This window comes from Tasmannia lanceolata, unplaced genomic scaffold (genome assembly GCF_043159265.1).
Source record: "Tasmannia lanceolata isolate RefF3 unplaced genomic scaffold, GAP_Taslan_0.1 ptg000003l, whole genome shotgun sequence".
Lineage (NCBI taxonomy): Eukaryota > Viridiplantae > Streptophyta > Magnoliopsida > Canellales > Winteraceae > Tasmannia > Tasmannia lanceolata.
In genome coordinates this window covers 58,512,084-58,526,477 of record NW_027518680.1, presented here as the reverse complement: position 1 = coordinate 58,526,477, position 14,394 = coordinate 58,512,084, and the positions used below count along the sequence as shown (strand labels likewise).

The 14,394-nt window shown below is 41.7% G+C and overlaps 1 protein-coding gene across 1 annotated transcript in view; it reads right to left on the bottom strand.

The window, feature by feature from the left end:
- Positions 1-1,101: 1,101 nt before the first annotated feature.
- EMB2773 (PHD finger family protein) overlaps positions 1,102-14,394 on the bottom strand; it is a 62,905-nt gene continuing 49,612 nt past the window's right edge. The window contains exons 27-28 of the mRNA XM_077367135.1: positions 14,026-14,151; positions 1,102-1,653 (exon numbers count right to left, since the gene is read on the bottom strand). Of these exons, the coding sequence (XP_077223250.1) occupies positions 1,420-1,653; positions 14,026-14,151 (360 nt within the window). The 3' untranslated portion in view covers positions 1,102-1,419. The remainder of the gene's footprint in view (positions 1,654-14,025; positions 14,152-14,394) is intronic.

The window sequence follows — 14,394 nt, the reverse complement described above, 5'->3', positions numbered from 1 at the left end:
GTCTAACTTATTCGAGAGGGACTAGCGCCATAAACGCCCTTATTAGTATGCAGCACGCATCCGTTTTCTGGCACTCCTAGGGGCCCTCACCGCGTAAGGGGGCACATGGCACACACTATTATGGAGTTTTGAAGCATCTTCCTGTACGAGTAGTGAAGCTCTAAACGAGAGATGGTTCGCGGGGAAACCCTAGAATTCGCCTCTAGCTCTTTTGTTAGAATTGACCTCTAGCTAGTTGGAGAATCCGTCTATTTCAAATATCCATAATCAGCCGAACCGCCCAAAGTGAGTTCTACATCGGTAAGCCATTAACTTTGCGTTTGTCGATGGAATCCCCTGAGAAGGGTAGTGTTTATTATTGAATGCCAAGAGCTTTCAACAAATTTCAAACTCAATTGGAAATTATATAGAAAAGAAGCTGGATCAAAGTATCAATCAATTAATTAAAATATTATCAATAAATTTTTTATAATTAGTTTTTAAATGGAAAAAAATTATATACTAGATTTGTTATTGGTTTTAATAGATAACACTATTGCTTTTATTCTTAAGCATCATGGTGCAGAGGTGATTACTAATTCAACATTTTTCAGCAACAATAAGAAAAATAACAAACTAGTTGCATCTGACTGTCTTAAAGTAATCTTAGTAAATATTTTGAAGTCCTAATCTATAACTCAACTAAGCCTCTGTCCCAAACTAGTTGGGGTCGGCTAATGAATCTTTTAGAAAATTTTCATGAAGACAGTCAGTCATGTTCTCTGTTATTTTCCTAAACTAGTTTGGGACAAAGGCTTAGTTGGGTTCGTCTGCATGGATAATTTTCTTCCATTCTCTCCTATCCAAGGTCATGCTCTTTGCTATGTTCCTAAACTATAAGAAATTTAAAAAAATAAAAATAAAATAAAATCCAAAATCCAAAAACAAGTTACCAAAATTCAGGAAGCTGGTTTCCAAAAATTTAGGAAACACATTTTCAAAATTGTTTCTAGGAAACATATTTCATACTCTCAACCCAAATAAAGGTTCCTGGTACCTATTGGTTTTTCCAATACTCTTACTACAAAATACTGCAAAACATGTTGTCTAATAAGTAAGAGAGATGAGAAATTTGAAGTAATCAATAGGAGGATAACAAAGATCATCACTAAGTGACCTTTGCCAAAAATCTGAACACTGTTATACAAGGGAAACAAATTTCATTAATGGAAATGAAACAAGATTAATGTGGTGGCATTACTAAAAGCCCCACAAAATACAAAAAAAAGAATACAGCTACAGAATGCGCTTCCCTCATGAGGCAATAACCAGAGAAAACTGAAGCAGTATCTATTTTCTTTTTTCTTCTTTACCTAATTTTCTTTTTACCCTAATTCCTACCGGTGAGGAGATAATGTACAAGTTAGCTATGGGTTTTACTTACAATCGCTGCCGGAGACTCCTGGTGGTGTTGCTTTTCCGGCCACTGCCACTGAGCCGCCTGGATCCACCAGTATAATCCTCGTCATCATTATCATCATCCTCTTCATCATCACCTGCCTCTTGTACTGATTTATTGCTTTTAGAAGTTCTGGGAAGAGGGCGCTTCCTTTTGATACTCGCCGTGTAGGTAGAGTAATCAACTGTGTCTTCTTTCAGTGATAGCTTAAAGTCCTATACAATGAAGTTAAGAGACATGTATTAATGGAACCTATAAAGTAGATGATAAAGTTAGTAGCAAGATTAACATATGTGGAACTCAACTCTCAATTCAACTCGACATTTTGATAAAACGACAAAATTCCCGAGATTTTAAAAAATATAGTGATATTTTCATTTTTATCATTTAATGTGAAAAATATGGCGACATTTTTACAATATTTTTTATTTTTTCTAAGATTACATATTTTTAAATAATTTCATTTTTATCATTTTCCCGATGTAAACCTGAAAAACTTCAAAAAATAAATTTATACCGAGATTTTCCCTTGCCGAGAAATTCCTGAGAACAATATTTTTAACTTAGCTCAAAACTAATTGTATTGCTCAGGCATCTTAAAGTTCAAAAGGTTATTGAACAATCCGATTTTCATGGTTCTTCAATTACCTTATGGGCATGTTTGGCATCCATGAAAAAATATTCCATGGAATATTAGTAGGCCCAGATATGAGGGGCTGAGAGGGAGAGGGAGAGGGTGTGAGTGTGAGTGACGGGATCATGAAAAGCCCATGAAAAACAGGAAAAAAAAACCAAATTTGAAGTAGCGTATTATTTTTTACTGTTTTTGGGGGTTTGCCCTCTCAAGTCTTCCCTTCCCTCCCCAGCTCATCTTTTACAATTGGGCCTACAAATATTCATGGAATAATTTTGCATGCTTGCCAAATATGCCTCACGTGTTTTTGGACAAGTTGATCGGGCATTTCGAGGTCCTGGATTGAGATTTGATAGATCAATCCACATTTTCAGATACTTGGCTTAAAAGACCAACTTAACCCCTTAAGTTGCCTGAGTCGTGGATTTGATCGATTCATGTAGACAGGGAGTATTTTGAGCAGTTAATTGAAATTTTAAACAGGCGTTAGGACTTAGGAAACTACAATACTTGCAACCAGTCACTGTCTCTGCCTAGAGATAACTAATGGCTTTGGCCTATAGTTGCTTCCATTTTGACATTTGTTGCTTCGCTATCAATTTTCTTGTTGATTTGATATCATGCTCTTTTGACCTCCGGACCACCGTGATAACGCATCTGCCAACCCTTTCTGATGTGCTGAGCTACACGTGACATGTTTCAAGTTTCGACCAAAATAATGCAATATATACAACGGTTTTGGTTTCGGTATGCAGTTCGGTGGGGATGGAAATTGAAACATTTCGGTAGTTTGTTTCGGTGGAAATATAAAACCACTATTTATAAACAGAAAAGAAAATGGTAATATCGTTCATTGCTTCACCATTAGTTATCTATTAACTTCACTTGTAGGCTTAGGTGGGTTTTTGTTCTTTTACGAAGTCCAGTTAAGGAAAGCATATTCTGATTTTTTTTTTTGTGAGGCAACGATATAGAATTGGGGGACGATATGTCCCGTTACAAACAAAACAAAACTAAGAAACAACCATATAAGGGTGTTACAATCTAATGGAAAGCAACCCCCCATGATCAATAATTCTCTATCCACGCCTTAGACAAGGTATCAGCTAGCTCGTTTGCTGGTTTTAGTTTGCGCCAAAAAGATGGGGCTATATTAGGTTCAGGATTTCCATGATTATGTTCACTAGTCTCCAGGCTCAATGATTTTTTTTTGGTGCCCATGAGATGCCATTCATGAATTGCCTTCTACCAAAAGCTTTCCACTGATCGTTGTCGCAAAAATCTTGAGGCCACATAATAGTACACACACCTCCGCTTCATTCGAATCACATTCCCTGGTGGGCCTCGAATAAGCCTAAAGAACCTCGTGATTATCACAAAATACACCTGTTAACAGGTCTTTAGGTCTTTATTGTAATGCCCAAGGGCATACTTGTCTTTGTACTTCACTCTTTATTATTTATATTACATGAGTGGGGGAGAACCCTAACTCAATCTTTTCTCTCACTCTTTACTTTCTCTCTTTTCTCTACCTCTCTCAACATGGTATCAGAGCTCTAGGGCATGGATGCCTAGGGCCAATTTTTTTTCTTCTTTTTTCCCTAACCCTAACCTTAACCTCCACCTCCATCTTCTCCATCCCTAACCCTAACCCTAACCCTAACCCCTCCATTCTTTGCTACAGTAAATCACTACAGTACATTGCTACCGTTCCTGCTACAGTACCCTCTTTTCCCCACTCTTCCTTGCCCTAATCTGATCCATCATAATCTCTTCTTCCTCTTTTGGGTCATAGCTATGCCCTAGATTTTCTTGTTCGGCTTGATCACTATCTTCATGGTGTTCTTCTGGATTTGTACTTACATCGTTGCGATGTTTGTGGCTCGGAGTTGTCTCGACTTTGTCTTTATGTCGTGAGGCTATCTCATGCCTCCCTTATGCATATGTTGTCCTCACGAAGCCGCGGTCTATTAGCTTGCTTATAGTCTTCATCCCTGTCTCTACTTGCTCGTTGTTGTCTTCTTCCCGGTCTCTTATGGAAGATACCCCTCGTATTGAGGACCCTATTATTCGTACACCAACTATGGCTACTAGTTCCCAGCCGAGTCAGGTTGCGTCGTCGTCTTTGTCTTCGGTGGATGCGTCATTCCCACCGATTACCACTTCCCGTCTTGATGGATCCAACTATTTGACTTGGAAGATTGCTGTGGAGACATATCTGAAGGCCCGACGAAAGATTTCTATTATTCGTTGTGATCCTCCTCCTGAGACTGACCCTACCTTTGATGATTGGGATGTAGATGATGCCCTTGTTCGTATACTTCTATGGCAGAGTATGACCCCTGCCATTGCTAGCACCATGATGGATCTCCCTACTGTAAAAAAGGTATGGGAGCACACTGCGGCATTATATTCTGGTGAGGGGAATGTCGCCCGTCTCTGCGACACTTATTCGAGCTGGATGGGTCACAGGCGCGGTGATTCTACAGTCCATGATTACTACAGACAGTTTGTCTCATATTGCCAGCAGCTGGATGCTCTTATGCCTCTCACCACTGATCTTACCACGGCAGCCAGACAGCGGGATCAGCTCCGTGTTGTTCATTTCCTTGAGGGTCTTGGATCAGAGTTCACTCATCTTCGACAACACATTCTTAGGTCTGGTACTGTACCCACTCTTCAGGAGGTATTTTTACGAGCTCAGCAGTGTGCACTTGGCATTACTGTTCCTACTCCCGTGGATGTCTCGACTACTGCTGCTTATGGAGTCGCTGATCGCCTTTCCCGAGGAGGAGGCACTTTTGGTCGCGGTCGTGGTCGCGATACTAGCCGAGGCGGACGTGGCGGCGGCCGAGAGGGTGGTCGTGGAGGTCGAGCTCGGCCCTATTGTGCTCATTGTAGGCGTGAGGGTCACTATCACGAGACATGCTTTGATCTCCATCCTGAGCTGCGTCACACTCCAGATCCTCGTCAGGGCCATACTGCACATCTTGCCCTTCCAGATTCGCCTGCTCCTATTGACAACCCCTCACAGACACCACTGGCTACTCCGACCGATCAGATGGTCGTCTCTCGTGCCGACTATGATGAGCTACAGCGTTTCAGGTCTGCCAGCCGCCCTCCTACTGCTGGTCTTGTTCAGCCAGGTAGTTCTCCTGCTTCGTTCCTCTCTAGTTCTAGCTCCTGGATTATTGATTCGGGAGCATCTCATCACATGACAGGTACCCAGTCATCCTTACATGATTTTCATCATGTTGTTTCACGTTCTATTACTCTTGCTGATGGGAGTACCTCTCCTATCACTGGTGTTGCAGTTGTTCCCCTTCACCAGGCATTACATTATCATCTGTGTCCCCAAGTCACCTTTCAGTTTACTTTCTGTTAGTCAATTAACAAAGCATCTTCATTGTTTTATCTCATTTTTTCCTTCATATTGTCTTTTTCAGGATCTCTCGAATGGGAGGATGATTGGCTCGGGCCGTGAGGTGGATGGCCTTTATCGTCTCGACTGCACTCCGTCCCATCCGATTCTACATGGCTCGGTCGATGCATACCAGTGGCATTGCTGTCTAGGTCACCCGTCTATGGAGCATTTACGCAGGATTCCCTTCGTTCCTTCTTCATCTGTTAGGTCTTTTCAGTGTGAGGCCTGTGAACTTGGGAAGCATCATCGTGTGCCATTTCCCTCTAGGACTGTTAGTCGGGCTTCACACCCTTTCGCTCTTGTTCATTCTGATGTATGGGGTCCTGCGAGGACTACCTCTTTATTTGGATTTCGCTATTTTGTGGTCTTTATTGATGACTATTCACGTATGACATGGACTTATTTAATAAAAGATCGTTCTGAAGTTTTTTCTGTGTTTCGTGATTTCTATGCTGTAGTAATCAATTCTCATGTGTTATCCAATGTCTTCGCACTGACAATGCAAAGGAATATTTCTCTTACTCAAATGATTTTCAGGAATTCCTCTCTTCGCGAGGCATTCTTCATCAGTCCTCATGTGCTCATACCTCTCAACAGAATGGAGTGGCTGAGAGGAAGTTTCGCTCCTTATTAAATGGGGCCCGGACATTACTCTTTCAGATGCGGGTCCCTAAGACCTAATGGGCTGATGCTGTACTCACAACATGTTACCTGGCGAATAGGCTTCCCTCTTCGGTCCTTGGTGGCACCTCTCCGTTCTCGATTCTCCGTCCTACCTCTGGCCCTTTCCCTCTTACACCTCGAGTTTTTGGCTGTCTCTGTTTTGTCCACGTTCTTGGGTCAGGATTAGATAAGTTGGATCCTCGGGCCGAACGGTGTATCTTTCTAGGTTACTCTCGGAACCAAAAGGGTTATCGTTGTTACAGCCCTCGCCTGCGACGATCCTTTGTCTCGGTGGATGTTACATTCTTTGAGACTCAACCATTTTTTAGTCCGTCCATCTCGTTGGATCCCTCCCCCTCTACACTTCAGGAGGATTCCTCGCATACTCCTGTTCTTCCTCTTCCGGTTCTTCCTGATCCCATCCCTGTTTCTACACCTCCGGTGTCCAGTTTCTCCCCTACAGTTGATTCTACTGTTATGCCGACGTCAGCGCCTTGTGCAGCCCCTCTACCTCAACCATTGAAGCAGTATCAGCGTCGGGCCAAATCTGCTGCTCATTCAGCCCCGCCCGAGCCATCATCATCTCAGCCGGAGATCCCCACTTCTAAGGTACATTCTGACTCTCCCATTGCCTCTCGCACTCGGTCTCGCAGTACTGCTCATCCCATTTCCTCTTTTGTATCTTATGACTTTCTGACCCCTGTATTTTGTAGTTTTCTTTTGTCTTTGTCCTCTAGTTCTCTACCTAAGACTCTACAGGAGGCACTTGATCATCAAGGCTGGCGGGCAACTATGGATCTTGAGATGCAGGCCCTTCAGGCCAATCAGACATGGGATTTGATCCCTCTACCATATGGTGCTCGCCCCGTTGGTTGTCGCTGGGTTTATGCAGTCAAGCACCTTCCTGATGGCACAGTTGAGCGCCTTAAGGCTCGACTTGTAGCCAAAGGGTACACGCAGACATATGGGATTGATTATGGCGAGACTTTTTCACCAGTTGCGAAAATTCCTTCTGTCCGTGTCTTGCTATCCCTTGCTGTGAATCATGGCTGGCATCTTCATCAGTTGGATGTAAAAAATGCCTTTCTTCATGGTGATTTGGAGGAAGAGGTCTATATGGAGCAACCTCCTGGATATGTTGCTCAGGGGGAGAGATCTTCTCTTGTTTGCCGTTTGAGGAAATCCATTTATGGTCTCAAACAATCTCCGAGAGCCTGGTTTGGGAAGTTCAGTGCTACACTTATTCGCTTTGGCATGAAGTAGTGCGCAGTTGATCACTCCGTCTTCAGTTTTCAGTCTCAGGTTGGTTGTGTTCTGTTGATAGTATATGTCGATGATATCATTATCACTGGTAGCGATACAGGTGGCATTCATAGGCTCAAATCCTTCCTTCAGACAGAGTTCTCTACTAAGGATTTGGGTCGTCTTCGGTATTTCCTGGGCATTGAGGTTGCCTATTCGACTAGGGGTATCTACCTCTCACAGAGGAAGTATGTTCTGGATCTTCTTGATGAGACAGGTTGTTTGGGAGTTAAGCCTGCCTCAACTCCTATGGATCAGAATATGAAAGTACTCCCTGAGGAGGGAGTCCTGTTAGAAGATCCAGGGCGATACAGACGCTAAGTTGGTAAGCTCATTTATCTTATTGTTACACGTCCAGATATATTACCTTTGCAGTTAGCGCGGTTAGCCAGCATATGAGCTCACCTCACACTTCACACTGGGCTGCTGTACTTCAGATATTGAGATATCTGAAGAGTTCGCCAGGTAAAGGGTTGTTATTTCAGAGGCATGGGCACCAGAGAATTGAAGAATACACTGATGCAGACTGGGCAGGATCTCCGGCTGATAGGCGGTCTACTACAGGATATTGCACCTTTATTTGAGGTAATCTTGTTTCATGGAGAAGTAAGAAACAAGATGTCGTGTCTAAATCCAGTGCCGAGGCATAATATAGAGCTATGTCTCATACGAGTGGCGAACTCATGTGGCTACGTTCCTTACTTTCAGAGATTGGATTTCCTCCTCCTTCTCCAGCTCAGTTATACTGTGACAACAAATCCGCCATTTACATTGTCACGAATCCTGTCTTCCATGAGAGGACCAAACATATTGAAGTGGATTGTCATTTCATTAGAGATTTGATTCAGCGAGGCTACATATCTCCTGTGTTTACCAGATCTACAGATCAATTAGCAGACATGTTCACGAAGCCTCTAAGTAGAGCTAAGTTAGTTGATAATTGTAACAAGCTAGGAATGTTAGATATCTACATCCCAGCTTGAGGGAGAGTGGAGTGTTAACAGGTCTTTAGGTCTTTATTGTAATGCCCAAGGGCATACTTGTCTTTGTACTTCACTCTTTATTATTTATATTACATGAGTGAGGGGGAGAACCCTAACTCAATCTTTTCTCTCACTCTTTACTTTCTCTTTTCTTTACCTCTCTCAACAACACCCTCACCCTGGCTACTCCTGGTTTCCTCTTGAACCACTATCAACATTTAATTTAGTCTATTTGTAGGGTGGTAGTTCCCACCATGGCTGTAGGACCTTTTGCATACTTCCTTCCCAAATGATTGTTCTCCAATCCATGGTATTTCCTGGGATGGAATTAAGGACATCGCTTTTGCTTTTCTTGCCCATTGGATCTAATCGTTTTTCATATCGGCAAGCTATGATTTTGAAGGGACGGGGGTGCTCGTTGATATTTGATTATCATCTTCTTTCCCAAATGATTGTTCTCCAATTCCTTGGTATTTCTTGGGTTTAATGCATAGTGGCATAGCGATGCAGAAGCTCTTATACCAAATAATGCAGGATAGGCATAGCGAAAGCTTTGTTTGTTGGGATGCAGAAGTTAAAGGGAAATTGGAGGGAAAAGGGAGGAAAACTAAGTAAAAGGTAGGGAAAGGGATGTGAAATAGTTGAAAAGGCACATGACACTATTGAAAGGGAAGTTGAAATGGATGAAAGGAAAGGGAAGTTGAAATGGATGAAAGGACACTCGAAACTAATGGAAATCTTTAATGGAAGAAGGTGATTGTATAGGGAATTCCATAGGTAATCTAATAGCATAATTAGTAAGGCTAAATAGAGGTTGAAATTTCTTTGTTTCAAGAACTCCATTGTTGAAGTTCTTGGACTTTTGAACTATGGTGGTTAAAGAATTGGCTCAAGGAACAAGGAGGTTAAAGATATCAAGAATTGGTTGTTGGGTTGTTAAAGAAAGGAATGTTTGGAGGAAGGTTGAAGAAATTCAAGGAAGAATCAAGAGTCGGTTAAACCAAGATAGGGTTATTAGTGTAGGTTGGCAGCAAACTGGGTTGGGTGCTTACAATATAGGAAATAAGATGGTGTAAAGTCGCCTAGTTTCTAGGAATGAAAAGAGGGGCTGTGGGTTTGGGTTTCTCCATCGAGAATCGTGTGTGGTTCTTGAGACTGGGGTTACAGAAGGAAATGGTAGAGATGGAGATGGGGTTGCGCGGCTAAAATTGGGGCTGTTTGAGGTTGGTGGTCTCAGACTCTCAGGCTTAGGATTGTCAAAATGTCGAGGATTAGAGGTGGTGGTCGTACCTTGAAGGAGATTCTGAAGAACCCTGAAAACTGAGGCTAATCTTGCGGGACAATTCTTCTGTGGGACTTCTGTGGCATAAGCAAGCAACAGGTGCCTTGGCTTGCTACAATCGACGAAGAGGTAATAGAAAGCAGGTGGCTTGAGCTTTTCTCCGACGGGCAACTCGAGGGACTAAAAAATAATTTTATTTCAGAATCAAAGACTTGAAAAAAATGTTTACAATATGCTTATTTATAATCTTGCATGACCTAATACTACTCGAACTCAAACAAGTTAAAAAGATAAAAATACCCAAAAAATCTCCACAACTTTTACACCGTTGATTTTTGTAATCTTTTATCTTACGCATGGGATGCATGTTTGGGGCTAGGACCATGTGGGTCGCTTCATGATGTTCTACATAAATTTTTTTTTGAAAAGAGACAAAGATGTATTGGTAATTCATACAAAGGTTACATGAAGAAGGGACCAGGAGTCCCCCATGGAATACATCGTATGATGGCCTAGGAGATAACTCCAGAGCCCTAAAAGATAAGATTTCCAAAACTATTCCCCCTTCACAAAGAACTCTTCACCTTTTACATTCCCCATTACATTTTCCTTTCCAAAACCAAAATACTAAAACTTCAAAAACCAATTCTGCGACCTTCCTCGAAGGTCCTGTTTAAAGCGCCCCTGTTAGATACCAGAAGAAACCTTTGCGATCTTCATTGAAGATCTTGAAAACAACTCCACCGTAGATTAATAGCATCCCTCTACCTCGAAGATCTTAAAGAAAACCTGTTACAGGGTTAAAGTGAAAACCCTCAATACATTCCATCGACAACACCTATGTCAATAAGTAACCAAAGACTGTGGTCAATCCTATCGAAGTAAAACTATACAAATCTAACCCAAAAACATAATAAAATTGTTTCCAAAAAGAAAGCCCCAGAAACTAGAGCTAACCCCTTTACTTCCTGAGAGCTTTAAGCTCCCTATTGCCTTTCCCTGGGGTTTTCCTTTTTTTTTCTCCTGCATCCCTCTTCTCTATTTTAAGGAATATTTTTTTGTCCCTTCAACATTCTCCTCGTACCCTATTCCCAGGTGGTCCCCCATTTTTGTCATTTCCTCAAATTCGTCAGAGTATGCCTTCTCTTCCTCTTCTGACACTTCATTTTCATCCTCTCAAGAGATCTCCTCTTCCGTTTCCGACACCACCTTCCCATCTTCCTCTGAAACCTCCTTTTCTCCTTTTAATGAAACCTGTTCAGCCCTATCAATACAGTATTTAATTTTCTCACTAAGTTCCGCTTCCATCGAGTCTCTTGTCATTTTAGACTCCTCATCGGGGACAATTGTTTCCTTTTCCTTCTCCCTCTTTTCCGCCGAAGCGGCTTAAGCGGCTTCTAACAGAGCCTTTCTTTCCTTCCGCTCCTCTTCCAGACGCTGTTGAAAGAATGGCAACTTGTATTGTGGTATGCAAACTTCTTTGACAGACCTTTTCCCGATCAATTGAAAAAATTCTTCCTAATTCTCCATTGCTTCCTTTTTGAATTTTTTCCATTGAACTTTCATGTATTCCATTGCAATTTCACTTTTCGTCAGATATCCCTCACATGATCTCTTCTTTTCATCCCCTCCTCTTTTGGGTTTTGAGACATCTTCCCTTACGGCCTTCCCTTTACCTCTATCATCCACTCTTTTCTCTTCTTCAGAGGATGATGAATCGCCATTTTTCTCATACGTTTCTAACAATTTTAATATATCTGAGACGAACTGTTTCTTTTTTGTTCGTTTCTGTTTGAATGATGGCCTTCACGATTCTTCTTAAAGGGTACAGAACCACCTTTTCTAGCCTCTCTGAGAGACTGTTTGAATGATGGCCTTCACGATTCTTCTTAAAGGGTACAGAACCACCTTTTCTAGCCTCTCTGAGAGAAAAGTTGTAAAGATGATTCTTGGTCTCATCGAGGCGGTTTAAAAGAGTGCCTTTTCCAACACGCAAGCCTTTTGAATTCCAATCTAATTTTACACTCTTACGAGCCAAGTGTCGCTTCTCAGATGCTTTCATGTTTGGTTTGCAAAAATTCTTTTTGTAGCCAAAATTTGAAATTTTCAAGGCTACGCTCAGTCTGAAGTCCTTTCTACCCCGATGTTCATATTTTGGTGCGGGTTCTTTAGGAAAAGTAGTCTTTTCCTTCCGATGATTATTTCCTTGAATTAGTCCCCCTCAGTTTAAGGTCTCCTGTAAGAAGACGCCAGGTGTTGGGGCATTAATTGTGTCTAGCTTATTAGCCTCAAAGTTTTAGTCCTTGGCCTTAAAGATTCAGCTAAGTATCAGCTACTGACTAACTAGGTGGAAATTTGAATTTGGAGTTCAATGGCTCTTTCTGGCTCTCTTGTAATTGCCTCATTTTGTCTTTTTGTCCTCCATCATTCTCTCATCCGGCACTGGAGGGAAGAAACTGGCGATGTTTTTTCCAATCTGGCTAACCAATTGGGACGAAACTTCCTCATTTTTCGCTTCAGGCATGCATCTAACTTGAACTAAATAAACTTTGCTATCCACTTTTAACTTAATAAATGGTGTCGCCGACTTCCAATATTGAGTTAAGACCTTTACTGAGGGGAAAGCCATGCAGTAATCATGATTCCTTGATAGTTGGATTTGAAGCACTTGTACAAAAAGCTTTCCCAAAGCTTCTATTGTTGATAATGATCATGCATGGAGAGGAATATCATAAAATCTTAAACACACCGTTTTTGCCCCAAAATGTATGGCCGGGTTCCAGGAATGCAGGGAGGTCATGTAATGACCCAAAGCATCTCCTCATTTTCGGAGGATCTGTAATGCTTGTTGTTCCGAGTCAAACCTGAATAGAACCTCCGAGCTATTAATTGCAAGGGACTGTGATAATAATGGTATGTTCCAATCTTTAATAGCCCACTGCCATATCTCCTCCAGGTCCCATGAGGGATTTTTCATACATTCCACCAAGCATTTTTTCAGTTCCTTTTTACGGTTTTCCACCTTTTTTCCTGCTATGGAGATTTCAGGGTATCTCGCCCAAGCACCCAAGTTAGGGGGGACGCCACCTCTCTTTTCTTGTCTTGTGAAGACCCCATCTTCTTCTACTGGCCCTTCATCTCTAGCACTTGCACACTTTCTATATTTATTTCGAGTGCCAAAGTTGTAGTATCTGCAGGTTATGCACTTCCAATTCTCGGAATGCTTCAAGATCGATGGTAGTCCCAGATCCTCCGCCCATCTTCCTGAGTGTCTTCTGCGACTAGAAGATTTCCTCTGACTTCTAATGTTCTCTCTCCTCTATTTCCGGAGATTGGATCATACTCTCGGGGGCTTCTCAGCAAAGATCGAGTTGATGATAAACTTTGACCATTTCAGCACCATGTTTTTCCTACAACAGTCTCTGGCGATCTCCAACCATTGCAGAGCTTCGAGCACCGTGTAGCCCGCCTCTATTATGTCTAGATATAAATCTTTGATGCTTTCCACCCTGCAGCCACAACTGCAGGTTCCGTTAGCTATGTTCCTTCCCAGGTAAAGAATGTTCGGGGAGCTTTCCCGACGCTTGCCAAAGAACTCCCGAAGTCGCATTTTTTCCAAGATGAAAAGGATAAACGTTAATCCTGACTTGGTTCCATGATGTTTTACAGAATCAATGGTCTTTATCTCACATACATGCGTAGCCCCATTCCCCCACACCCTCCCGCCCACTTGTGAGAATTAAAAATTTCCCTTAACATTTATCATAAAGTGAGGTTCTTTGTTATTGTTCTCTTCTACTATACACGGCGTAGTTATAGCACATACCTCGTCTACATTGTACATGCATACTAAAAAGAAGATGAATATTGTGAAAACTTCTTAAGATTTTTCAAGTTGCATTGAGCAGACTATATGGTAGTATCGAGATTTTTCTTCGTAGTTTTCTGTAAAATCAGAAACTAACAGCAACTTTTTCTCATGCTCCATCCAGTACCAAAATGCCATGGTTCAGATTATCAGGCAAATCTTCATAAATGCAAGCATCCATGATAGTTTCACTAGATGGAACTTATTCTAATACACTTGAGCATTACATTTTCACCTTGATTTTCAACAATATTGTGTGTTTTTCACTCTAATGATCGAAAAATATGCTGGCACGGGTACAATTAATGGAAAGAAAACAAATCATTGGATGGTATAACACATCAGTTTAAGTTTGTAGTCCAAAAAAAAACCACTTTAGGAGATATATTATGAACTATAAAAAGAATGCAGTTTGCGTGGAAAGAAAATACCTGGTATTTTTCGATCATTTCTTTGTAGGTGGTAGGCAAACTGATTGGAGTTTCACTAATGCTAAAAGGAATGCTTTGCTTAGAAAGAATCTCCCCGGGTTTTGGCGGCTCAATTGGTGAAAACGCCTGCATGGAAAATTATAGGTATTTTGATAATGAGTTCAACTAGCAGGGCAAGCACCATCCAAATTATCTTTTATGGACATGAACCCAACGTACAAATGGAACATGTAACTGTTAATCAGGAGCTTCGATCTGATAGCACACCCCCATGCAATACATTTGGGCGTGGGGAGCGGGGGTAAGGCCCATGCCAATTGGAGATCTCGGGTATACAATTATGGCTTCAAATAGCCAGGGTTGATTTTT